The sequence below is a fragment of the Sesamum indicum genome, linkage group LG7 (assembly GCF_026168435.1).
Source record: "Sesamum indicum cultivar Baizhima isolate 11 linkage group LG7, ASM2616843v1, whole genome shotgun sequence".
Classification (NCBI taxonomy): domain Eukaryota; kingdom Viridiplantae; phylum Streptophyta; class Magnoliopsida; order Lamiales; family Pedaliaceae; genus Sesamum; species Sesamum indicum.
The window spans coordinates 9812835-9840135 of NC_142663.1; the positions used below are offsets into that span (position 1 = coordinate 9812835).

The window sequence follows — 27301 nt, forward strand, 5'->3', positions numbered from 1 at the left end:
ACTGAAGTTGCAAAATAGTCATATTTTAGATATAGTCAAAGCAATCATGGAGGTTGATGATAATCAAAATAGGTTTGTTGCTTATCATAATATGCTAATGAATATCCAATGTTTTCTAAGTTGTGTATTCACTAAGCCCATGGTCATGCCAGTTGATCAAATGGGCAAAGGGATTTTTCTATGTTGAAAAATTGGGAAACTCCGAAGACCAGCGGGTTGGAAAAGTAGGAGACGGAGTTGACCGCTGCCAACCTTCAACAGTCAACTTTTCCCTCCCACCCCACTTGCTTTGGGTGGGACCCGTCTTTTTTATTCTCAACTAATCCTCCACGCGGATATTAGGTACTCCCACTTATAATTTTATTATAATTTGGATTAATTACGCTATTCCCTCTTAAGTTTAGTGTAATTACACATAAATCTTCTTTGATTCGGAAAATTGTATTTAGAATTTCCAAGGTTTGCTTCCATCTAACAAATAAGTTCATTCGTTAGTTAAAATTCATTGAATTTACTGATATCAACAAAAAAAAAAAAAATTTTGAATAAAAATTTGATATTTACCATTGATTGACTGATTAGTGACTTATTGCATATTACACAATTTTTTTGATAATTTGGTCATAGAAAAATTTATTTAATGTGCAACAAAACAGTAATAAGTCAATTGGGGGTTGATGTAGATTTATTTCTGATTTTTTTTTTAATATCAGCAAATTCAGTGAATTTTAACTAACGGAGGGCCTTATTAGATACAAACAAACCGCAAGGGTGTTAAATATACCTTTTCAAACACGGGGCTCTACGTGTAATTGCACCAAATTTCAAAGGGGGAAAGTGTAATTATCCCTTATAATTTGAAACTATAAACTATTATTAAGTGAAAATAAATCGACTATAATTATTCCTGTCAAATACCGATATTTAATAAAGACACTTGCAACAATCATACCCTAATCAACAATATCAAATAAATAAAATCTAAACAATACCAAACTATTACAGTAGACAATACATACTATGCAATAAAGCGACATCCTATGCATATAACGGTATTCGAACTTATAACTTTTAAAATCATAAGGTCTCAATTTCTAAGATTGAATTAGATATCATTGACTTATAACTTCATTATTATTCCTTCTCGTTTTGTTCAGTTCTTATTCAAAAGAATGACTACGTCTTGGATAGTGTAATAGTTGCTCACATAGTAGGTACTACTAATATGTATTAAATAAAATAAAAATATTAAATAATATTTAGAATAAAAAATTTAATTCGTCTTAATGGGTCAAAAGTTATAGAGCTGTAGTTTCTTTTTTATTATTGAATTGATTATAATTGTATTGTAAATTAAATTATTGATAACTATAATAATTAATATATTAAATATTATTAATTAATTATTATTATAGTTGAACAACAATTTGTACATTGACTGGATTTGAAGGCATGCATAGGCCCAGCACATTTCTTGTCTCATTAGTTACGAAACTATGGGTAATGGTCCTATGACTTATAAAAATTCAAAAATTTAGTTATTTCGTCAGATTTCATTAATATTTTGACAAAAAAGGTTATCTGATTATTAACACTTTAACCTTTTGAATAACTGCTACGTGATAATTTTGGACAAAATACTAACGTGATCTAATGAAAGGACTAAAAGTAAAGTTTTTGTAAATATCTATGTGACCATTAATAAAAATTTCATAATTGAAAAAACTTTACTAACCCTAATATATTAGACAAAAAATATTATTTTCCCAATATAACTCAACTTTTTACATCGCCACTGATTCAAAGTTTTAAATATTGATCGAGAAGTTAAGATAATATAGAATTTAGTGTTCAATTTGCACATATGCATGTGCATAAATGGACTCGCAAACGTGCTGTTCTCATTTGCTTTCTCCTAAAAGTTTATTGTCATTTTAGTTTCTAAGTAGAATGATTTATTTTTATTTTGGTATTAATTTTTACGTAATACAATGATATATTTTTAAATTAATTGATGAGGGTTTATTTTTATAATTGATGACCGATAAATGATTAACAAACGAATACCAGTTTGGATTAGTTAACTATCCTAGAGAAAATTGATGGCCCAGAAGAATTCCATACACCGTAAGTACACTGAAAACAACATTTTGAACTTTCTGACAAGAGCTTGGCACCGTAAGCGTCCTAGAAAATAAATTAATAAACATGATTATTCGCATTACTCTTTACTTTTTTTATGTCCTCTTAGTTTATATATGCATGATCCACTACCAAAAATCAGCGATCACAATCAGCGAACCACGATTTGCAATCATGTCTAAGTTTAAAGGACTAAATTTTATCCCTGAAGTAGGGATATGTTAGAATAGGTGATCAAAAAGCCAACTAGAATGGCTGTTATTCATTGATCTTTATAAATGTAATATTATCCAAATGTAAGTATTCATCACTAGCTCATATGTTTGTTTTGCTTACTACTTTTATTGAACGGCGTTTCAATGTGACAACCAATGCTAATAGATCGAAAGGTTAAACTCATAGAGCTGGGTTTGCGCTCTTATGGAAAGGAAGGTTATGACTCGATCATGGTTGAAACAGTTAGGATCATCCGTGGTTGTTCAAAAGCCATATTTCAGATATAGTCAGAGCATGCGTGGAGGACGGTAAGTTCCAAGTATGATGATAATTTCTTATGTTCTGTATATTGTATGCTCTATAAAACCTGTGGCCATGGTAATTGATAAACGTCAAACACAAATAGAGTGGATACATAACTATGAAGCTAATTAGTCCCTTCCAAGGGCAAGCCAAAGTTATTTCTATAAATAGGGGCTTTTAATTGGGACTGATGGATATTGTTTTGAAAAGCATAAATCGGATAATATATACAGCATATATGAGACATATCAATGATAACTATAGAGATAGCTTGACACTGGGTTTTTCACTTGGCACTACTTGATAATATGGTTTTACATCGAACAAAGTGCACAAAGGTTTTGTTACCTCTCATCGATTCATTTTACTCCTCTATGCATGAGATCTGCATTGTTGTAGCAGCCAGACGAACAATTTGATTGCAAATTGCAATATCATATTGTAATCTAAAATTATTTGTAATTTTCTTTGCATTTAATATCTTAGACGAAACTTACAATATGTCGTGGCAATAATTGGCGGACAAGAGTATTGTCTAGACCCTATATCATGTGGATTACATCCATCAACTAATAGTGCAAGCCTAACATTTTGTGGCTCAACTATGTCTAGGCAAAGTACTTTCAAGTTTCACCTCCAGGCAATGGCAAAGTTCTCTCTGATCCTCACCAAGGTTTTCCTTACATTCATGTGCTCTATGGTAGTTTTGGATGTGTATAACCTTTGCATACTCATGAGTGTGAGTGACAAATAAGACAACTGCTTAAAAGGTATGTTTCTTTCCTCCACGTTTCCTAGGCTTAAACCTAGGATGATGAAAAAATGATAACTGAAGCTATCTAGTGGAAGGGAAGAAAGTTTAAACTCTTAAACTCGCATGATTCAATTAATATACTCATGTTATTGTACACTGATACACTATAAGAAATGTAATATTTAATAATGGCTAATTGTCACTATTAATAATAAATAGTTGTAGTAAATAGTTAGTAACCACAGTTATACAATGGTTGTTGGTTGTGGTTTTACGAGGATGGCTAAAACATTTGACATGGCTTTTTACTATGGCTCTTAGCTATAGCAAACAAGTTTTTCATGGTGGGAAAGATAGTTTTTTTGCATCGATTTTCTTTAGCATGGTTAATACTAATTATTTACTATGATTTTTAACCATAGCTATTAATCTGATAGCTAATAGTAATTTTTTTTCTAGTGATACTTGAGATGACTTTCGTTAGCCTGACCACCTTCATTGCTCTTCTCTAATTGTACTCCTTTTATCTTTCACCCAACGAACCCTAACTCGAAGGGGTGCAGGAGTGAGATCAGCTAGCTTCAACACTTCCTCCACCAAAAGTTTACTAGCCTTACACCAATAGACAATGAGATTGCTTATAAGATCCTCCTTGAACCGCCCCCTTTTTATGTGATGGGTTCAAGTTTGGATGATCCCCAAAAACATTGAAAGGACTAATTTCACCAGTGAGGGATTTAATGTAACAAAATTTCCGATTAATTTCCAACATTGAACGAGAGACTAGCAACGAACCTACACCCGGGCTAGGCAGCTAGATAAAAAAGCCCGTTTCAGTCTACCTCTTGGAAGTAGTCAAGGAATAAAGAGAAAAAATTATCAAAATTGGGATGGAGGTCAAGATATTTTATTATTACTAGTAATTTGTGGCACACTCTATTTGAGTGCAAATTCTATTTTACTATTTGAAATAAAGTATCCATTATTTAACAAAATATATACAAAATAATAAATTAATATTAAATTTATAAGAAATTGGTGATGATAAGATGCACAAAAAATTCCAAAAAAAAACAAAATTTATCAAAAGATAGTTACGGAATCGAAAGTTAGATGAATAAATAAAAAATTGAAGTAAATATAAAAAAACAGATCAAAAAAAGAAAGACACCAAAAAGGAGTGTCTTCTCTTAATATATAGTATAGATGATAAAAACTAAGATACAGCGAAAGAAATTTGGAGAGAGTTGCGTAGAGCAGGGCTCATATACACGAAAACGAAGCCCCACTTGAGACGTGGCATAAGATATAGCCGAAAAAATTTCAAGAAGGAGACGCATCCTACGAAAAGACTTGGAAAGACTTCTTTCATAGTCTTTCACGAATAAAAATCGCGACTTATTTTCAAAATTTTAAAATATCTTTATTAAAAGCCGATCAAAATTGATTTTTCAATTCCCCTTGGGACTCAAAATCCTGACTTCTCTTTCACAGGAATTAATAAGAGTTGCTCTATTCCAGTTTAGAAGACTTTCATTAGCTTGACCATCTTTCATGGCTATTGTCTGATTGGACTCCTCTCATCTTTTCATCTGTCTTCTACTACATTGACTTCATTGTCTCATTTTGGCTGTTGTAGTCTGCTCCTCCTAGGAATCTTTCGTATAAGTACATCTTGCAATAATTTTGGCCAAAATCTTTAGTCATCACGAAAAAAAAAAATGTACTTCTAATATACGGATAACTCATTCTATAAAAGTATAATATGCAGAGATTCATCGTTGAAACTCGTATTTTTTCGATATTAGGCAAAAATTTAAATATATAAGACTAAAAATATTAAAAAGTATCTATTTTATTTTTTTTTGGATTAATTATATTTTGTCATTCGAACTATGATTGTTTTTACTCTTTGGCATCTAAACTTTTTTTGTGTCAACTTATCATCTCAACTTTACGAAATTTTGCACTTTACAATTTATAACTATTTTTCCACAAGTTTTGTCAAAAAATAAAAAACAAAATAAATGCAGTGCACATGTGATATTTATGGGTCATGTGATGTAATATTTTTGACATATGCACAGCATGTGATGTGTTTTCGGCAAAAAATCGGGCTATATATGATAAAGTGCATATTTAGAAAATTGAGATGGTAAGTTGACAAAAAAAAAAAGTTTAGTTGCCAAAGTATAAAAACATGCAAAGTTTAATGACAAAGTATGATTTACTCTTTTTATTTTATTATATATATTGCATATAGACATTATTATACTTTAAAACAATATGATATTGGCATCGAAAAAAAATTCCATTATTATTTATATATATATATATATCATGAGTAAGTTTTCAGGTTTAATTTTAAAATTTTGAATAATTTAAACTCATTTTACTATTAATTTAATTATTTTCTGTATAAAATGATGGTAAAAGGATTATTTGGTAAAATCACATAAATTATTCCTTTACAATTTATTCCATCTTTTCAAAAAACACTTGAACTTATTTAAATGTTACTTTCCTTTCAATTCCGTCAAATAACTTAAATAAAATAGATTATTTTGTTCCCTCCGATTTTCACTTTTTCTTTCCTCTCATTCAACGAAAGTACGAAACTGACAGAGGAAAAAATCAACAAAGAAAAGGAAAAGTTGACGCTCTCGAAAAAAAAAGTGTTGAAAAAGAAAAAAGAATCAAAAGAAAAATGAAAGGTTGACTCGGATGTAAGAAATTACTGAAATGGTCTCGGTCAATTAATCTTAGTCATGTAATAGGGGTAGATGAGGGACAAAATAGTACTTTACCCCTATCTACCTTAATTAGTATAATATTGTATTAGTATAAATACCTGATTCATCGTATAGGAGAGGGAAAAGAAAAAAAAAATAGAAAACAAAAATAAGTTATTCAATCAGAAACAAACCTAATAAATGTTTAAGCATTTCAGTTCTTTGATACCAAATGACACTTTCAAATCAACCCAAAAAAGGAAGAAGAGGAATAAAAGTTTGAAGGTTTAAATCGTGTTTTGACATTTAACTACTTTGGTAGCTTTGACAACTAATTCAACCCATATATGCATGTCGGAAGGTACGGTCAAAGAGGAGTATCGTTTTTTATAGGAAGTAGGAATAATGGACACGAATAATGAAACTTATATTAGTTGTGATTATTGTCGTTTATATCTGTGTATATTATTTATTAAGATTCAATTTTTTAAATAATTAAGTTTTGTTTTTTATAGTAAAGATCCAAGTAACCTCAAATAATTTTTATATTTTTAATTAGTTTAATCTTATAAGTTTTTTTATTCATGCACTTATATACTACAAAAATAAAATGATTTTTAATTATATCATAAGTGATGACGATCTAAAAATTATTGGAAACCATTACTATATGTTAATCATGGTCAAATAAAATTGATGTGAAGCTTAAATTTATCATAAATAATCAGTATTTGCCATGGACGTTAGTCACGACCAATTGGCATCGTTTGCAGAAATAACCGGTGATGATTCCTGTGGAGTCGTGGTTATTTTTTATTAGTCATGATTATTTGTTACTATAGTAATTAACTGTGGTGAAATATCATATTTCTTTAGTGAGTTTTAAATTTATTTTATTTTATAAATTTAGATCAATTATCTCTATATATTTTTTTCATAATTGAAGAGTATCAATATGATGTCATTGATTTGTTTGGTCCGTCATTTTTTTTTATCTTTGAATTATTTTATTAATTTTTATTTTTCAATAGCATGTAACCATCTATTTGGACAAATATATTCTTCTTTGTTTTTCTTAGAGAGAAAGCGAATTCATTCATTAACTAAAATCATCATCAGACAAATTAAATAATTGAGCTTCAGGAAATGAAAAAATTGAATGGCCACACAGTTGGCCTCTTGCAAACCCAGCTTCGGATATAGGCGAAACTCCTCTCTGAGATCATCCAACAATCGAAGGCAGGCCAAGTTACCGTCGATGCCCAGAATGTCCAACAAAAAGGCTTTGAACGCAGGCTCCACATTCTTGCTAAGTACCATAGACGATTTGTTCAAAATAACACTTTCTCATGACGCTTGTGCATACTTACCTAATATGTCTTTGATGCACCACACTGCGCTTGTGGTAGCTTCACAATATATTTGAGTATCGTCAGCGAATAACAAGTGTGTAATGCTGGGGGCCCTCTGACAGATCGATATGCCTTGAATGCGGCCTTACTGCTATGCATTCTGTAACACGTCAAAAGCTTCCGTGCAGATAAGAAAAAGATAAAGGCGGAGAGAATATCCATGACAGAGTCCCCTCATGGAAATAAGGGAATCAAACTCACAACCATTAAGTAGAAACGAATAAGACACACACTTGACACAAGACATAATAAGAGAAATGAAACGAGACACGAAACCAAGTTTAACTAGCATCATTTCTAGAAAACACCATCCAACTCTGTCATACGCCTTATTAACGTCAAGTTTAATGGCAGTGTGGCCTTTTTCCCCCCTATATCTTGTTCGTAGGAAAAACTAAAAGGACATTGTCAGATATGAATTGACCTAGAACGAAAGCCGACTGATTAGGTGATATAAGATGGTCAAGTATTGGTTTAAGTCTTTTTGCAATGGCCTTGGATGCTATTTTATAAATAACATTGCAAAGATTAATGGTCCTACATTGTGAGAGGTTCTTGCGGCTCTGACACTAAGCGATGAGAACAATTTGGGTTCTATTAAAAGGATAATCAATTTGAATATTATTCAACGAGCACAAGCTTTATTAAAACTTTCACAAAGACTATTTCTGTAAGTAATTTAATAAAATTAACAATTTATACTAAAATTACATAATATAATGTGATCGAGTTTGAAAATAATCAAATCAAACTTATAAAAAAGTTAACTCATGAAATATAACTTTTCACTCATGAGATTTGATGTAATTACATGTAAATTTTACTAGTTTGAGAATTATTAAAAATTTTCGTATAATTAAATCAACCTCGAGAAAAGTGATGGTAATCATTCCTAAAATATAAATTTTCCGGAAACAAGAACAAGTTGGAAGGTGAATTATGTCGCTGTTGATAGAGTGTTGAACTGAAAAGTCGAAGTGGCGAAAGAAGGAAGGCGGGCAGGCTTAGGCTTAGGCTTAGGCGGGCGGAACGCAGCAGACGACATTTCCGGTCAAGAGTCAAAGCATTTGTATTTGTATTTTTATCCCCATTTGCCCCTTCATATCACTTTCCTTTCATTTCATTACATTTCAAGGCATCAATGATCAAACCCCACACTTCTCATTTAAAACCCCACTCTGCGTCTTTCTAGGCGACGGAATTTCCTCTTTCTTCTCCGTACCAACTCTCCAACCACCCGGATCGGCAGCTATGTTCCACTCCTTGCAGACTCAACAAGATTATGAGAAGAGGCCTATTGAGGTGCGGGCCACTGAGGCGTTGGGTCAGGGGTTTGATCTCGCCAGCGATTTCAGGCTTAAGTTCGTCAAAAGATGCCCCAACGGCGGGAGGTTGGTTGTTTTGGATGGGCAACGGAAGCGGGATGTTGTTGTTCCAGGAGGCGTCATGATTCCTAGTGTCCCGGAATGCATTCGCGTTGATAAGGGGGACCATATTCGGTTCAAGTCCGATGTACTCCAATTCAATCAGGTCTGTTATTTTGATCTCTTTTTTGTCATTTTCCTTCTTTCTTTTTGTTTATTCTTCTTCTTCTTTCTTTCTTTTTGTTTATTCTTCTTCTTCTTTCTTTTTTTTTTTTTTTTTCTGGAAACTTGTATACGCAAGTTAGATTTATGTTTGAAAGAGTAAGGTGTTGGAAGTGGTGCTGTAAAATGAGTTTCCTCACTCCAATTCTCCTTGTAGTAAATGTTGGAGATGTGTTTCGCTTGGTGTTTGAGGTAAATTTTAGTACTTTAAGAGGAAGACATGGAGGAAGGAATAGCTTTTGTTGACTCTAAGTAACATAGGATAAGATGGGAGTCCAGAAAGCTCCAAGGAAAAGAAGAAAAAAATTGATTTCTTTTGACTGAATTGTACTTAGTGAACTGAAGGCTGTAACTTTGTTTTGGACAGCTTGTGTTACAACTTTCAATCATAAAGGTAGTGTTTTTGATGCACTGAGGTATTAGAAGATGACAGTCCTGTTATGGTTGAATGGAACTATACTTTGTACGGAAAAGTGAAGCATCAAGTACAATGCAACAATGTAGTTTTTGGCATTTAACTTTTTGAGACTGAAAACAAGGTGAAATAATATGAAGTTTGAAACAGTGTGTTTTATGTTGTGCCTTGTACAACTTCTATTGATCCCTTTGAGTCCATAACCATAGAGGTGAAGTACTATACACCTTGGTTGTTCCTTATAGTTTGTACCATAGCTGTGCTTCAGCAAGTTGCTTTCTTTGATGCCTTTCACTATCTAGTCTTCTTGGTATTACATTTACATTTGTTTAAGGAACATGGTTGTGTGACTTCTCTTAACATGCCATGTACCAAACTGCGTCCAAGTTATGTTGTGCTTCAGTAGTTGTGTTATGACACTAAGAGTGATGCAGCCATATATACCAAAAGTAATTTTCTCATTTCACTATTCTACTATAGTAATTATATTATGCTACCAATTGATTTACTGTCGTTAAAAATTCTAGAGACTAGCATGTATAATGGCTTACTGACCTCTTGATTTCAGTAATTGAAAATATGTGAATGCAGTTTATCTTTTGTTGATGGTTTGTTCTAGTTTTTAACAGAACTGAAACGTCTTAATTCATAATGCGTTCTCAGCTTTAAGACTTGTTCTGCTTTCACATGCACATTATTTTCTGAATTTCTGCTTGTGTTTGACATCAAGAGAAGTATGGCTTGTGGAAATTGGAAACATCAGGGGCCAAATTTTGAATTTTTTCTCAGTTGAATAACAGAGCTAGTACTTGTGATGACCTGAATGGCTCTCTGGTAGTCTGGTGGATGGGTAGCTTTTAAAATTTTGAAGTAATATATAGAAGAGAGTAAACATTGAGAGGCGAAAGAGAGATGCAATTCCTGTTATGTAGATGAGGCCAATGTCTTGAGAGGTGAATGGAAAAAAAGAGAAGAATTAGAACCAACATCACTTCTTAAGACCTTAAAAAGCTAAGACACCATCGTATTGGCTGACCTATGTTATACAGAGTGGAGTTGGGCATCAGTGAAGGCTATGGTAATATTCTAGGATGTCACTTTTGTAGTCATGTCAACAGTGTCAAATAACATAAGAATGGTGTTTCTACAGGTTACATGTAGAGCTGGGAACATATCTTGGCCTATTCTAGTTTCTCTGCCTAGTTGCTGCCGATTTGGCACGATGGCTTAATTGATTATCTTGAAGACAAAGGAGGATTGTATGACATTATCATCATTTTTCAAGAGAAATTGGTGATTATCAATTCAGAATTTTAGAGATAATAATACACTTCAAGTGAGAAAAACTGCATTGTAACTTGAGGGCTTCCTAAGAAACACAAATTAAAATACATTCAGCAAGAAGTTGAGAAATTGGAAAATAGTGACCCGTTTATGTAAGCGTTATTGCGGCCTTCAACTGAACTAAAAGTAGCTATAATTTGGAAGTGGGAAAGCCTAAAGCTATATAGACCCATGGCGCTGCACTTACGCCATTTGCACCATGTGCCATGGCGCGTCCTTCATAACTATGCCTTGGACGAGCACCAATGGTCACAATAACACTGGCATGCATGATCAAAATTGGGAGGCTTAACAATTATATCAATCAATATGATTTTTAGGGAACATTACTTTAGAAGTTAGGTATTGCAAGTGCGAGGTTCCAAAATCATATATAACCCACATAAGTACCCTATAATATCGATATGGGTTTTAGATGTTATACCTCACAATTAGAATCATCACAATCCGTGCATCCATATCTTTATATTCAAGGAAAAAGATATTACTTTCAAAGGATTACTTGTATATTTTGAAAAAAAAATAACAAGTAACATGAATCTTCAAGTCCAAATTATTTTATATGGCATAAAAAGTCCAGATTAACCAAAAAAGAAAGTAATGGGGAGACACCAAATTGTAACTTTTAATGCCTTTTCGTTGCATATGAGATATATCTGTTCTATACGCTGAAAATATTGGCAAATTCATAGATGATATTCAAAATGAATGCAGGAGTTAAATTTCAACAAAGATCTTCAATATAAAGCAAAATGATATGTTTAAGAAAAATCATAAGTAGTTCCCTTTCAAGTACATTATTTGCCACAGGTTCTATGATGATATATTCTATTAATCTGTTATTGAACTTAATAATTTTGGTCTTGGTGTCATGCTATTTTTAGTATTATATATTTAAAAGAAGACCTTGATTAATATTTCCAAAATTATGTGATTGCTGTATATACCGAAAATTAGTTTATAGTCTTTAATTCTTTTAGTCAATTTTGGTGTAAACTTCAGTTTGATTTCTTACTCAGTTGGAAAATTTATAAATTTTAGAAAGAGGTTTTTGTCCACCCCTCAATTAGTATGCTTTCTTTTGTAATATTAAAATTAGGATATAATTAGCTGTTTAAAGTTTCTTTTATATTATAGTATTCATTTTAATTCTTTTTTATCTAAATTAATCAAATCTACATTGTTAAAGATTGCTATGAACTACAATTTTTTTGTCTCTTATTCTTTATAGAACTCTATAAATACCTTATAATGGTCAAATTAATTGTGTATTAGTGAAGAGAATTTCAAAATTTGAAATTTGATTTCTCATTCTTTTTTATGTTTATAATTTAAGAGGTGACTCTCCATTAATTTCTTTGAAATGATCAATATTTTTGTAAATATTAGTCTGGGGTTTTTAGGTTCTTCAGCACAAGTTTTTTTTGGATCATTTGCTTAATAGTACTAGAATTAATACCTTTGTCAAAACTTAAAACCTGAAAAAAAGATGAACTGCAAAGCACTATAAGTTGGTACAAGTGTGTGCAAATAAATCCTTAAATTTTAGCTCACTAATTCTCATATGTATGTTTCAGAAAGGAAATGAAAGCAATAAATTTGTAAAAGGTGGAATGTTATTAAATAGTATATATTGTCCTCACAATTCAAACTTGCTTTTTGTTTGGTTGTTATTCTTTCATGATACTGTAGTAAATATATTTGACCTATAAGAATAGCTATGTATGAAATTTTGAAACTGATTGCACAACCAAGTCAATTAGGAGATATTCTCCATTTAAGACTTCTTAGAGCAAGAATTAGTTTAATAATATTAGTGTTCTCTTCCAATTTTCTTGGTATCCACTTTGTTGTGCCATATGTCTAAATTTGAATATATTAGCTCATTCTGATTTTATTACTCATGAACTTATAGAATTGGCACTCCAACCTGTTGCTTAATTAACAAAAGTCCTTTTATTTGTCGTTAGTCCAGCTCCAGGTTACCCCATATATAGTTGGTTTTAGAGTCCACCATCATTTTAAAATATATTATATGATTTATTTAAATCGAAGGATTTGAAACTAAGGGATCAAAAATTTATGTTAACAACTCCATTAGGTTTTGGATGCTCGAGTTATTATGATTTCAAATCTTTTAGCTCCTACAAAATTATTTTTCCTATCATTGTGATGATTCTGAAAGCCTTCCTAATATTAGAGTTATTTGAAATTCCGTGGTCCAAATTCTTTCTTAAGAAAGTGCCTAGAAATTTTGTTGAATGACATATTATATTTTTCTTTGCATTTTGTTTAATAAATTGCAATAGGTATGACTTTTACTTCTAATTTTTTTATCCAGATTTTGTATCTTCTCAAAAATATTTTTTTAGTTCATTAGCATTTTGCTGTCACATTCATACAAATCTAAATATTTTACATTTAACATAGCATAATCCAAAATTTAACATTATACAATTTATCCAATTAACAATCTAAAAGTAATTCTACCAAATTGATTAATTTATTTCTACTGTTAAGAAGTGCAAGGGTAATTCAATCCAAAAATCAGAAATGCTTAAACATGTTAATGTAAAGTTACTTTGTTGAATGTTTCGATTGAAGTTCGTCAGATGAGTTTTTTTTGCATGATTTTTTTGGGGTGTTTTCTATGTAAAAGATTTTAGGAGGTTTTCAAAAAAATACTATGAGAGTAATACTATTTTTATCAGTTAGAACTATTTTGTTTGATGAAGCCACATAATTCAAAAACTTCACAACATACTTTAGATGTGATTTGTTATTCTAGTGATCATCTTTTTAATTAGATAAATTGTTGGTGAAGGATTTCAAGTTTTTGGTCTATGATTGGCTGTCATTTAATTGGTCCTTTTTCTTAACTATTTTAAACGAGGAGATATATGTCTTTTGACAATGAAACAAGCACGCATGTATTGATCGCACTTTTAGATTGATAGGTTTAATGATGAATTCACCTGTGTAGCACCTTGCAATAACATTAAAAGAAAGGAAAAATAGAAAACCTAAATGAGAAAGAACTGTATACTTATTTCTTGTGCTTGGAAGCTATATGAAGTCTTTTTGTACTAAAATAAAAATAAATCTATGTCAGATGTCAGAGCTGCTTAATCAGAAATCATCAATACAAGGAAAAGTTCCTTCTGGGTATCTTAATGCTATTTTTGATTTGAGTGGAGCCTGGCTAAATGATGCAGCGGATGCCAAATATTTAGCTTTTGATGGCTATTTCATCTCACTTTACTATTTACACCTTACTACATCACCATTAGTACTCCATGACCATGTTAAGAAGTCTGTTCCATCTCGCTGGGATCCGGCATCACTTTCCAGGTAATCTTTAAGTTGGCATTCTTCTTCGTGTTTAACATGAAAGGGTTTAGATTCAATTGTGTGAAATATTTTTGCCAACATGAAATATAAATAAAATCAAGTAAGCATGACAACAAATTGGAATCTCCGGTTGTTTGGTTACTTATGGAAAATTAGAATTGGTATAATATCCTTTAATCTGATCTTTTTCTACTTCTGACTCACATGCCAAACTCTAAATGAAGATATTTAGGAATTTAGTAGGCTATTTGTGCTGATGTTTGTTCTGAATATTTCATAGCAAATGTAATTCTTGAAATGACACTACAGCTAACCAAATCTAATTTAACTTCCTTGTCTTTCCCTATTCCCTCTTATGGGGTTGTGGAGGTGTTGAACAAGTTCAGTCATCTCTGTTCTAGCAATAGGGTAATTATAGCTTATATGACATAGTAAAGTCTCTACAAACATGTACTGAAAGTCTTTCTTTTAAATTATAAATATTAAACTTACCAATACGAATGATTATATAATTCAAAGTCGCAAAACATTTTAATGCTTATAATAGAAGATTATGAGTAAACAAATAGGTTAATAAATTTATTACCACTATATTGTAATAGTTTTAGTTGATTCTTGAGAAAATCCCATTCATCTTATGGTGAATAAGTAAATTCGCCAAATTATTATATTTGGTTTAACTTTTCAAATAGCAAAGATTGCATTTTTGTTCATTCTTAGTGTATATATATTTATGTGCGTAAATACAGTAGAAGAAACAGTATGCTCCTTCGTGTTAATTCTTTTCAATATTATTCTTTTAATTACTAGTTCTGCATATATCCTTAGGCATATTCATTGAGACTTGGGATTACCCACATATCTGATTCAATATAGTTTATTTATTTGCTATGTTAGACGCCTTGTTTTTGAGATTGTCTTAAATGGTTAACTTGTAATTTTGATTTTACAGTACCTCTTAAATCATCGCATTTATTTCTAGAATCGAGTCCCCAGAAAGAAAAAGAAAAGAAAAGCTGTTTTAAAGATATAATTATAAAGTTAAGAGAATAGAATAATTGTTTGTCACTGAATTCAAATGCATAATTTATTTAGTGATCTTTGTTCGTCTTCTTTAATGCATGCAAATAGATTCTCTACAACACTATTTGATTCTACAAAAATACTTTATTCTTTTTCTTCGTTGTTTTAAATTATATGAGTTCTTCATTGTTTCCTACTACAATTAGGTATCATATAAATTTAATTTAATGATTAATAGTCTTTATGATGGACATTTTTGTCTTCACAAAAAAGTGAAACCACATCAAGAGTTTCGCACGAATTAGAAAAAAATGTCACAAATTCGTAGTTATGCATAATGATGAACTTTAAACAATAATAATTTCATCCTATGAAATCCCCTATATGCCCATGAAATATGGTTGGAAAGCCCTGAAGTCTATTTTTCTGTGAGATTGATTTAAATTTAAATATTCATACTATTCAAAAGATTATGATAGGAGGCATACAACTGCCTGCATTCCACAGAAGATCTTGAGATTGAAAGGAAACATAGTGCTATATTTAAATCATACCATTTAAAGATTGATAAAGTTCAACCTGACTACCTAACACTAGTTATGGTTATAATGAGTGCATAATAAATTCCAAAACCTTTTGAAAGATTTACACTTTTGTCTTCTCAACTGCCATGCCACACTGGACCACTGGTACCAGAACCAGACCCTGTATACCGCAGTGTTCAAAACACACACATACAACTGAATCATGTCATAGCACCAGGACATTATTACACAAAGCAAGCAGCCACGGAAGCGTAGGCTTCTGTTATACACCAGCAATGGCGGACACCAATCTTTACAACTGCTGTCAAGCAGGAATGCTCCTTCAGTCGCAGCAATTTAGAGAAATTTTGATTTAACTAACTTATAATGACTTTCAAATGCCAGAAATTCAGTCTCTTGGTTTTAACACTTTAAATCAGACTCTAACATACCATTTCTATTTTAAGCATTGCTCAAATTTCTCATATCTCCACTTACCAAATGACATCATACTCCTATCAAGCAGATCGAAGATTATCCTGGGTTACTAAAGAAGAATGGATTTGGACACAAGTTTGTGCACTCACGCAGATAGCTAGAATTGGGTTAGGAATAGGTTGAGGATGGCCCTGGAAGTTGAAAAAGAGAGGGTGTAAACAGGGATAAGAGAGAGCGCCAAAAAAACAATGAAAAAGAAAATCTGTGTTGAATAATGTATTGTAATGGTGTAATCACCCCATCATGTCTTATCAATCTGTGCACCTAACCTAGCAACCAAAAGCACCTCATTAAGTTTTCATTTGTGTCATATAGAGCTAGAAACCTGTTCTACATTGAACACCCCAATCCCATCACTGCAGTGCAGTGAACTCTACATGGTAGTAATTTACCTTTTTCTAAATAAATATAATTCTTTCCAAACTTACAGATTTTATTAGGTTTAAACCATTGGCAAGTCCATATTTATAATTTTTTTTTTTATTTTGCTTCGGTTCGTGATACCTCCGTGTTGAGATTTTTACTGTTAATTCTTTTAAGTTCACTCTCCCATTTAAAAGGTTATTTGCACTGTAGCAACCTGTGTGTGCAAAAGTCTATTTTTGACTAATGTGAAATTGGCTGCATAACCAGATTTATCCAGACATATGGAACACATATAGTTGTGGGAATGGCAGTTGGAGGCCAGGATTTGCTTTGTGTTAAACAGAGGCCCTCTTCTCCAATTCCACCAGCTGAACTGAAGGGTTATTTGGAGGAGCTTGGAGATTGTCTGTTCTCTGACACTAACAGTCCTATATTGGAGAGAACGACAAAAGATAACAAAAAGAAAGTATGTACAGACATATGGAGTTTATCTTTGATGTGCATGCATACTTTAAGTCTTTTTGGGTAACTGTATTTTATATCCAAGTTATAGTAATTTCTGGGATTGTGCAGGTTCCGGAGGTATTTAGTCGTATGCTGCAGGCACATACAATGCAGTTCACCAGCATCACAGAAACATCAAGCAAGGATGTAAGCTGCCTCACGTCGTTCTTCATATATTTAAACAAATTGAGTTAGTTGACTTATGTTGTAATTTGTTTAGGGACTCACGCTTATTTGGTCAAAAAGAGGAGGAGATGTGTTTGCCCAAAGTCATTCGAGGTGGCTCCAAACCATGGCAGCTAACCCAGAAGCCATACTTTTCAAGTTTGTACCGATTACCTCTCTACTGAATGGAATTCCAGGGAGTGGCTATCTTAGTCATGCCATTAACTTGTATCTAAGATGTATGTATTTCATATTCTCTGACCTGAATAATATATATTTTCCCTTTTAAGCTAACACGTGTTTGAATTAACTATATCTTTACCCTCTTTCTTTTAGTACTAATTTAAATGTTTCTACTTTCAGACAAACCCACTTTAGAGGATTTGCCATACTTTTTGGAATTTCAAGTTCCGAGGCAGTGGGCTCCTTTGTTCTGTGAGTTGCCCCTCAGACATCAAAGAAGGAAGGCATCTTTCCCTTTCTTGCAGTTTAGCTGCTTGGGTCCAAAGATTTATGTCAGCTCCACTCAGGTGTGCAATCTCTTTATGCAATCTAAAGCAATTTAACATGCATGTCCCATGCATCAAATTTGATTGTAGCATCAGTTGCTACTCTATTAAGTGTTCATTTATGAGTAGTTCCCTGCTCAATTATTTCATTCTTGTTGGGAGAGATGTTGCTAGAACCAAGGTCATTGTGGTTTCTAGTGGCCAATGTGTTTGGGCATTCTTTCATAAATGATCACTTGATTTGATGACATGAAATTTTGATACAAAAATCTTATTAAATTCATTGGATTTTATTTATTTCTTAAAACCATCAACTAGACTTCCAGTGATTTCATATGAGAATCATGCCAATTTTGTTTCTCCTAAACCGGAGAGACTTTGCATAATCGTGCCCCACTGGTGCTGCACCTTGTCATTGAGACTCATTTTGTGAAAATGATTTTGTGATGTAGGTGATCTTTAAAACTTTGTTGATATGCATATTTTTGACTGGATGTGTTGGATTAAAACTTACCATCTGGCCCAATGCTAGGTTACAAGTGATCAAAAACCAGTCATTGGTCTCCGTCTGTATTTGGAAGGGAAGAAAAGCAATCGGTTGGCCATACATGTACAGCATCTGTCAAGTCTTCCAAATATTATGACACTTACTTCAACTAATCCAACTATACACAAGCCGCAGTGGCGAGGTTCAGATGATTATGAATCCTGTGACCAGTTCTTAGAACCAGTAAGATGGAAGAGATACTCAAATGTGTGCTCATCAGTAGTTAAGCATGATCCCAGCTGGGTGCAAGGAGAATCTTCTGGTGTTTTCATTGTAACTGGTGCACAGCTTGTAATCAAGGGAAAATGGCCGAGGAAAGTTCTTCATCTCCGTCTGCTTTATACCCATATTCCTAACTGTACTATACGAAAGACAGAATGGGCTTCCGCGCCTGAAGCTTCTCGGAAGTCAAGCTTCCTAACTAACCTGAGCACAACTTTCACGTTCACCCAGCGAACCGTGGCTGATGCAGCAAAGCAGCCCCCTGCAACTTTAAACTCTGGTGTATACCCAGACGGCCCACCTGTTCCGGTTCGCTCTATGAAGATGCTTAAATATGTTGATGCCACTGAGGTGGCACGCGGTCCATATGACAATCCAGGTCATTGGTTGGTGACAGCGGCTAAATTGGTGGTTGAAGGTAGGAAAATTGGTCTGCAAGTCAAATTTGCTTTATTAGATTATTCACAAGAGGCATAATGTTGATATGTACATAATAACAAATTCTTGCAACCTTTTTTATTTCGAGGTTTGTCCTATATCATTCTTTGTCCAGAAACATGGAAAAAATTGTGATGGTTGGAAAAATTTGATGTCTTTGTACAGAATCTAAACTCACTCCACGAGAGGTTGAGTTAGTCAATTCCATTCTACGGCAGTTAGTTTGTTTTTTCCAACGAAGAAATTTCTGCACTTTCATATTTTGATACTTGAACTAATCAAATCATTCTCTTGATTTTATAATTTCTGTTGTTACTAATTTGGCTGAACAGTTATTCCCTTCTAATGGTCAAACCAAAAAAAGGTTAATTACACTTAGATTTCCTCTAAAAATGTATGATTATACTTTTTTCTTAATAAATTTTAAAATTATCTTTATATCCTATTTGAAAATTCACTTTTACAACTACCTTCTTTTTGTTAGGATTTAAATAAAAAATATTGATTTTAGTAAAAAAATATTGCACAAATTTCTTATTTAACGTATTTATGTATATTTTTGTATTTATACAAAAAAATGTAGTGAAGTTGACGTCACTCCATATATATATATATATATATATATATATATTATTTATCCCTTTATAAGTACAAAAATATGCATGATAATATTTATGATGTATAAATTAAGAATTTATATAATTTTTTAATTTTTTTTTTTACGTCAGCATCTCTCTACCAAACTCTAATAGAAGATGGTTAGGTGTAAATGGAGAGTTTTGAGTACAATTGTAATTTAAAAACTATTTTTAACAAAATATAATTTAGTATTTTTTAAGAGGGGAAATTAACCGTCTAAATAAGTCGGATCCCTTCCAATAGTCAATCTAAAAAAAATGGGTTATATCATCATTAATTCTTTATATAAAATGTTAAGATATTCTCTTATATTTTTATGATATCATCAAAAACTATGACTGCTACATGTAACATAATGAAGATAACTTTGACCCATTAAGAATGATATATTTGTAATTGTACAATTTTATTAGAATTTGAATGAAAATGATTAGGTCAGCCAAAAATATGCATACATTTTAAATTTAACTGCGCATTCGACATCCCAAACAATTTATCAATAAAAATATCCTAGTAATATTTTTAAACTTATAAGAGAATAAATATAAATATACATAAAATTAAATGGGTGTAATTATAATAAAATATTATTATTGAATTATAATGTTGGATAAGAAGTATTACATTGATGAATGTAAAAGCTAGTCAATATTTGGTGTTTTTCCTTTTACTTCTTATATATACGAGGTGAAGCTATTACCATTGTTGCATTTATTTTTTGAAAATCTTGTTCAAATATTTCATCTAGTATTGTTGGATTGAAATACAAAATAAAAATATTTGCGAAGGCAATGTGAGGGGATAGTAGTGGAGATTTTGTGCAAGGGATTGAACGGAAAAATTATCCTTGACACAATAACACTCTTAGGTCTAATTTTGAGCCGGTGAAAGACTTTTTGAATAGTGTATGTATAGTCAAATTAAATCATGAAAAGTATCTTGCTTTATAAAGTAATGTTTTGAGTAATTTTAGTGGAGTTTTAGGGTTTGTAAAGTGTATATAATTATGTTGTATTTTAGATATGAAAATTACATGCCTCTTATGGCCAACAACTGCTACGTGGCATTTAACAATTGGCCACAAGTATATTCTGCAGAACAAGACACCATTAACGCCAAGTCGGATAGGATTTTGATGATGGTTCTCCAATACTTAAATTAGTCTTGAATTCAGGATTTATGAGAGAAAGAGTGTATATAGTTAGGAGAGCAAACGTTGTACCAAATATGAGAGAGCCAATATTTATAAATGCCGATGGATTGTACGAATTCACATACATGTTAAATCTAAAACATGATCAATGGTGTGTAGTGGGCCGTGCATGTCCTGCTTTGAATAGTGACAGATTGTGGTCCCATGCGATAAGGTGATACTTTGTCAGGAAAAGACAACTGTTTGTTTTCACTAAGTTGAAAGTCTTGGGAATACCTTGGGTACTTAAACAAATTAAGTGTGAATATGGACACATCAATAAGGTCTTCAAAAAAATACCTCCCCGGAAGATCTTGACATACTTGTGTAATGCCTTCCAATTTGTGAAGGTCTATTTTGGTGTCTTGAAGGTCTTTAATACGTTGTAATAAATAGCCCACATCAAAAGTCCCCTTACCTATCAAGTTACGGGAGTGAGGAAGTTGGTAAGTGAGTATAGCATGACCTTCAAGTCTTGAAAGTATTTTGGTCTCATGAAGATCTTGAATTTCAAAGTTGAAATACAGCCCGACAACTGCTACATGCCATTGATCATGTCCTTACACTTTGTCAGTGATCTGTGGCTGTGGCGAATTTGTGTCAATAAGAGGCATGCACTCAAGCCACATTTAAATTCGAGAACTTACGTGATCATAATTCTAAGATTTAATTATTGAGATTAATTAAATTTAGATGAAATTCAATTTATTTGATAAGATCAATTTTAATTGAACAGAATCAATTAATGGCATCATAAATCTTTTTATAAATTCTGTGTTTTTCTATAGGGATCGCCAAATTTGTTTAATCTGGCAACTCCATCGTCCAGAAATGAGGAAGGCGTGGGGGGTAATTTTTGTATTGTATAATTGCAACTATTTTTTGGTATAATTGCCTTAATTGCACAATCACAATTTTTGGTTTGAAATTCCATTTTTTATAATTAATTCATATTTAGTCACATAGATATTTAATTTTGAAAAATGAATTTACTATATAATTTTTGTATTTTAATTATAATTTAAATTTTCTACTGGAATTATAAAACTTAAAAATTTTATATATTATTTTTAGAATTTTAATATTTAAATAATGTCCCATCAATATAAATGGCCATATATCATTACACATCAATATACATAAATTTTTATTTGATTTTCAAAATGTCAATAGAAAATTCTGTACATAATCTTAATTCGAACTAAATTTTATTAATTTTAAAATTTGGAACCTGAGTAGAGTACTTATTTTTTCTTTATGGGAGGGAGTCAAAATTACTAATTAAATACACAACTTTTTTCGATCCGAAAATTATGTTCTTGTGATAATATGGTGACAGAAGAGAACAACTCCGAAATGGTCAAAGCAGCTCTCTCACAAGGCTTGTGCCACGTTCGAAACAAAATTGCCACGTCTCCTGCAACGCGTCAGTCTGCATGCAGCAGCAGTACCACATATACTCCCATATAAGTAATGGAGATCAAGTTGTACGTGCACACTCGAACATTATAGCTAGATTCTGAGAGGAAAACTCAGTCGACAAAAATGGAAGCAGTTAACGTTTTAACCCATCCACAGATCCCTGGCGAGCCGACTCAGACTTCAACAACCCTTCTTGAGAAGGCCACAGCCACCATTCAAGGCTTTGGCCCTGTCAACAAGATCCATCAGCACCTCTGCGCGTAAGGGCCTCTTCATTTCACATTTTTCCCTTCTGATGTAAGATCTATCCGATACAGGAACTTTAGACGATGTTTCATAATTCGGAATATGTACCTCGGACCCTTTGCAGTTCAATTTATATTTTGTGCTTCGGTTGTCGTTATCTTTTACGATTCTTGTTTCAGATTCCACTTCTATGGACACGATATGACAAGACAAGTGGAGGCACACCACTTCTGCGGACACCAAAACGAAGAATTCCGGCAGTGTCTTATCTATGATAGGCCCGATGACGACGGCCGTCTGATCGGAATCGAGTACCTAGTCTCGGAAGAGCTGTTCTTGACATTACCAGATGAGGAAAAGCGGTTCTGGCACTCCCATGAGTTTGAAGTGAAGAGCGGTGTGCTGTTCATGCCCGGTGTTCCAGGTCCCATTCAGCGTCAGGACCTGGAGAAGGTCGCCAAGACATACGGCAAAGTCTTCCACTTCTGGCAGGTGGACAGAGGAGACAGTTTGCCACTCGGAATACCACAAGTGATGATGGCGATGACCAGAGACGGCCAGCTCTATGAGAATCTTTCTCAAGGTAGACATATTTTCATAAAAAAAATTACCCTTTTCTCCATTCTTGTTTCTGAAAAAATGTGAGAACCGTCTCCAATGCAACTGTTTGTGATTTAGATGTTGAGAAGCGCTATAACATTTCATTCGCGAAGGAGAGGGAGAATCGGGCATACATGACGGGCCCGGCACACGGGATACACCCGATGGCGAACGGGGGCGGGCAAGGGCTGCAGACGGTGCTGAGAGAGGTGGAGTGCAAGCCAGTGGGAGTGGATCACTCGGCTGCTAGAGTATTTGTTTGAAGCGTCGTTTGGCGGCAGGCAGTTCACACAGAGCAAATTAATCTATATTTTGTGGAAGTGGAGTCCTGCAGAAAATGTGACTTAGTACATTATCTGGTTTTTTGTGGCGTGCTGTATCTACAAGGGGTTTGATGTGTGTGTTTGTATATATAAAATGCTCCAGAAGTGTCTTTTTATGTCTAAATTAAAAATTACCCGTGCGTATTAGACACAAGGAATAAATTGATTTTTGTTTCGGAAAAATATGTATGGTTTTTGTGAACACGTTCAGATTTTGGTAGATGTGGGATCTCAATCCTCGGCAGCCTGGCAAGGAGTGGACGAGGGTGAGCGTGATTTAACTTATACTAGCCAAAAAGGGTCGGCCATTTTTCAATCCCAATTTACTCTTTGGTATGTCTGGTGGGGTCAGGAAAAAAGTAGTCAATGAAAAAACAATAGTTTGAAATTTAATTTTGCAATTAATTAAAAATAGGTATCTATGTTCGTTAGAAAAGATTTTATAAAGGGAGATTATTTTCTGAAAAGATTTTGATACCAAATGAAATAGAAATGATTTGAATAAAATAATTCATTCGTGTAAAGGACAAGTTTTGATGAGCTGAGTCTCCGGGGGGATGTCAGGTTGCTGATTGTAAAATTATGCATATATCACTAACAAGTGCATTACTTAATGAGAGTATATAATCATTAAATAAGTAGTATATAATTATTAAACAGTATATAAATATTCAGAAATAATTATTGAAGTTATGATTAATTTGTAATTATTTAGATAATGGAGAATCAAGTAATGGATTATGTAAAAAATAATTATTAAAAATATGCACAATAGTTTGCAAAAATATTGAAACAAAGTTGCAAGTTAATTTGATAAAGATATTTACAACATTGTTTTAATTAGGCTTCAGCTAAAATTAAATTAAGTTATCGTATCTAGATCAAATATTAAAGAGAAACATATAGAAGAATTCATAGAAAGTTGGGTGTAAACGGTCTGTCACTTCAATATTGGATCTTGCTCCTCCACTTGTATTCTTATTTTCTTGGTCGTGTTTTCTAGAATTCTTCATTCTAAAGATTGTTTTTCCTCACATACCATTAAAGTCTTTTATTTCCTTCTTAATTCTATACCCACCAAACTTTTCAAAATATTTACAAGGAAATAAGATGCATAAAAATCATCAAATTAGGAAATTTGCCCATCGCATACCTAATAACTCGTGGTGACGAGTTATAGTCTGTTTTTGTCTTGCCACGGCCTCACGGTTATCATGGCAGCGCTATTTTTTTCACACTTTAACCATTTTCTTGCAACTTTCTTCCTTTTTATAAAAACATTAAGTCACAAAATATATTAAAAAAATAAGTATCACATCACAAGAATATAAGGACAACAACTGAAAAATATATTATATAATTTGCCCTAATTAGTTCACGTGCGAGTACTTTTGTTTTTCTATGTACATCGATGTTTATTCAATTAATAATGATTCATCATTTTTACTTTTTTGTAAAAAAAAAAATGGAATGCAATTTGATTTCCTCACTGTAAGCATACCAAATAAATTATTATATGAATTTCATTTGGAAGGTGTCAGTTATAGTCTTTTAATATTTAAATTAAGTAGATCACAAGAAAAATAAGATAAAAGGTCATAAGAATATCGGAATAGTAAAAGTTATATATGATATATAAACGGACATTTTATATACTTTTTAAAATATATAATGTTATGTAAATTATAAATATTTAAAAAAAGTAAATAAAAATAGTGAGTCTGTACAATCTTGAATCAAATAAAAAAAATCAGACTTTTCTCAAATTTACATACTTCATAAGAGATACCCCGTGTTAGCTCAAGAGTGCAGTTTGACATTTATTGAAAATTTAAGAAAGCTGGTTTTAATTTTTAAAGTAGACAAAATGTTGCAGTGAATTAAAAGACAATAAAAAACTTGATACTCTACTCCCGACAAAAAATCAAGGAAAAATTGCAATTTTCATCATGAAAAATTCAGGTGGATGGCAATCTTTATCATGTACGAATTGATTTCTTAATTTAATTTTATAATTTTAGTCTTATTTGATCAGAAAGCCCTAAATTTAAAAGTTATGTACTCAACACATGTGTTTCTTTGGTAAAAAAAGACCAAAATCATTAATTTTTAAAATTATAAAATTAAATTTTGAAAATCAATTCGTACACGATCAAAATTGTCAACCCCTCGCCCGCCCCGGCCAGCCACAGAAGGGGGAGACTGCTGATCCTCGCCTAGATTCTAAGCAACAGCGAGTTGCCCTCCACTAGGCGTTGGGCAACGGGTCGTCCCCCCTCTCTGCTGGGGGCGGCGGAGGTGAACCAGGAAGAGGGTGGGTGGTTGGAGGGTAGGGATTTTTTCTTTTTAAAATTTATATTAATTAATAAATAATTTGTATGTAGTTATATATAATTATACTATGAAGAATGTCCAATGTACTTATTAGCTACATCAAACAATGACATGGCTCATTTCGCCAAACAAATAAATAATTAATTGGCACATCATCATTTTTTTTGTTCAATTGGTTGGATTATTTACACCAAAACTCTAAATTGAACCTAATTAAAGCATTTTTTAAGTATTGTGTACAAAGTATGATAATTGTCATAGTTAGCGGACTAAAATTGAAAGAAAGCCAAGTTAATGGACCAATTTTTTTCCTAAACAATATTATTAATTTGTTTTCTCTATGCAGAGTCAAAAATAGGGAAATTTTCAGCAAAAAATACGAGTTTTTTTAATCTATTTGTTCAGTACCACCGGCAGCATACCCTATGCCAGGGGCATATTTATGTTCGTTGCTTGAAAATTATACTTTTAGGGATTTAATTTTTTAAAGTTATTCATTTATTTCTCTAAGATGACTAAAAAGCATGTGCATTTTAAATCAAAACACACGCCAAATCTCATGCTAGGGGCATGTTTATTTGTGGAGCTTGAAAATATATATGTTTAAGGCTCTAATTATTTTAATTATAAACGTTTATTAATTTATTTTGTCTATAAAAAGAGTAAAGATAGTAGAATTTTCTACAATAAATACGAATTGTTTAGGAAAAAATTACAATTTTCGACCTGTAACTTAAAAAGGTATCAATTTTGATCTTGCACGAATTAAATTTTTTAATTTAATCCGGTAATTTTGACAATTTTGATCCAATCTGACCAAAAACTTCCAATGGTAAAGATCATGTGCCTGCCACGTGCGTTTTTCAGCTAAAAGTGATTAAAATCATCAAAATTTTAAAATTACAACACCAAATTACAAAAATTAATTAATATAAGACCAAGATTGCTCCCTAAGTGACTAGATGAAAATTGAAAATTTTCCAAAAATTAAAGAAAACTAAGACCTATCCTATAAAATTCGACCCAATATATGAATTGATCTCTAGTTTAATTGATCTAAGCTAAATTGAATTAAATTAATATTTATTCATTGAGTTAAGTAGTTTTTATTTAAAATTCTTTTTTTTTTAAATAAAATTTGAAATTTTAAATCATTCCTTTTATGAATCATAACTTGAAACTTGAGGACAACGAATTAAATTAAAAAAATGAGAAATTAGTTATTACGATATATCAAATATACTACTTTTCGCCTTTCATTTTAAGGGAACAACTTATCATGTGGAACTAAAATATTTATTTATTTAAAATTTGTATTTATTTTGCTCTACTTTTGGAATAGTTATTTTTTTATTATTAAATGTTCACACGTCGGAATTAATTTATTTATTTTTTGGTGGATAGTAATTCACAACAAAAGATTTCCCCCATTCCCATGGATTTTTTCGACGGATTTTGTATAAAACCGTTGCAAAACTGATTTGCCATGAAAAG

At 32.2% G+C, this 27301-nt stretch overlaps 2 protein-coding genes across 2 annotated transcripts; both read left to right on the plus strand.

The window, feature by feature from the left end:
* Positions 1-8501: 8501 nt before the first annotated feature.
* LOC105166482 (MACPF domain-containing protein At4g24290) lies at positions 8502-19272 on the plus strand. The gene is made up of 8 exons (XM_011085854.3): positions 8502-8609; positions 8752-9089; positions 14017-14255; positions 16934-17132; positions 17240-17317; positions 17391-17574; positions 17699-17865; positions 18377-19272. The coding sequence occupies exons 2-8, from the start codon at positions 8811-8813 to the stop codon at positions 19088-19090; spliced, it is 1860 nt and encodes a 619-aa protein (XP_011084156.1). The 5' UTR covers positions 8502-8609; positions 8752-8810; the 3' UTR covers positions 19091-19272.
* Positions 19273-22356: 3084 nt separating this feature from the next.
* Positions 22357-23656, plus strand: LOC105166481 (oil body-associated protein 1A). The gene is made up of 3 exons (XM_011085852.3): positions 22357-22564; positions 22730-23133; positions 23229-23656. The coding sequence occupies exons 1-3, from the start codon at positions 22428-22430 to the stop codon at positions 23411-23413; spliced, it is 726 nt and encodes a 241-aa protein (XP_011084154.1). The 5' UTR covers positions 22357-22427; the 3' UTR covers positions 23414-23656.
* Positions 23657-27301: the final 3645 nt, after the last annotated feature.

Coding starts and splice junctions, on each gene's coding strand:
- LOC105166482 (XM_011085854.3), top strand. CDS start 8,811: ATGTTCCACTCCTTGCAGACTCAACAAGATTATGAGAAGAGGCCTATT. Junction 14,256..16,933: donor GATCCGGCATCACTTTCCAG/GTAATCTTTAAG, acceptor CTGCATAACCAG/ATTTATCCAGACATATGGAA. Junction 17,318..17,390: donor CAGAAACATCAAGCAAGGAT/GTAAGCTGCCTC, acceptor TAATTTGTTTAG/GGACTCACGCTTATTTGGTC.
- LOC105166481 (XM_011085852.3), top strand. CDS start 22,428: ATGGAAGCAGTTAACGTTTTAACCCATCCACAGATCCCTGGCGAGCCG. Junction 22,565..22,729: donor ATCCATCAGCACCTCTGCGC/GTAAGGGCCTCT, acceptor TTCTTGTTTCAG/ATTCCACTTCTATGGACACG. Junction 23,134..23,228: donor CTATGAGAATCTTTCTCAAG/GTAGACATATTT, acceptor TTTGTGATTTAG/ATGTTGAGAAGCGCTATAAC.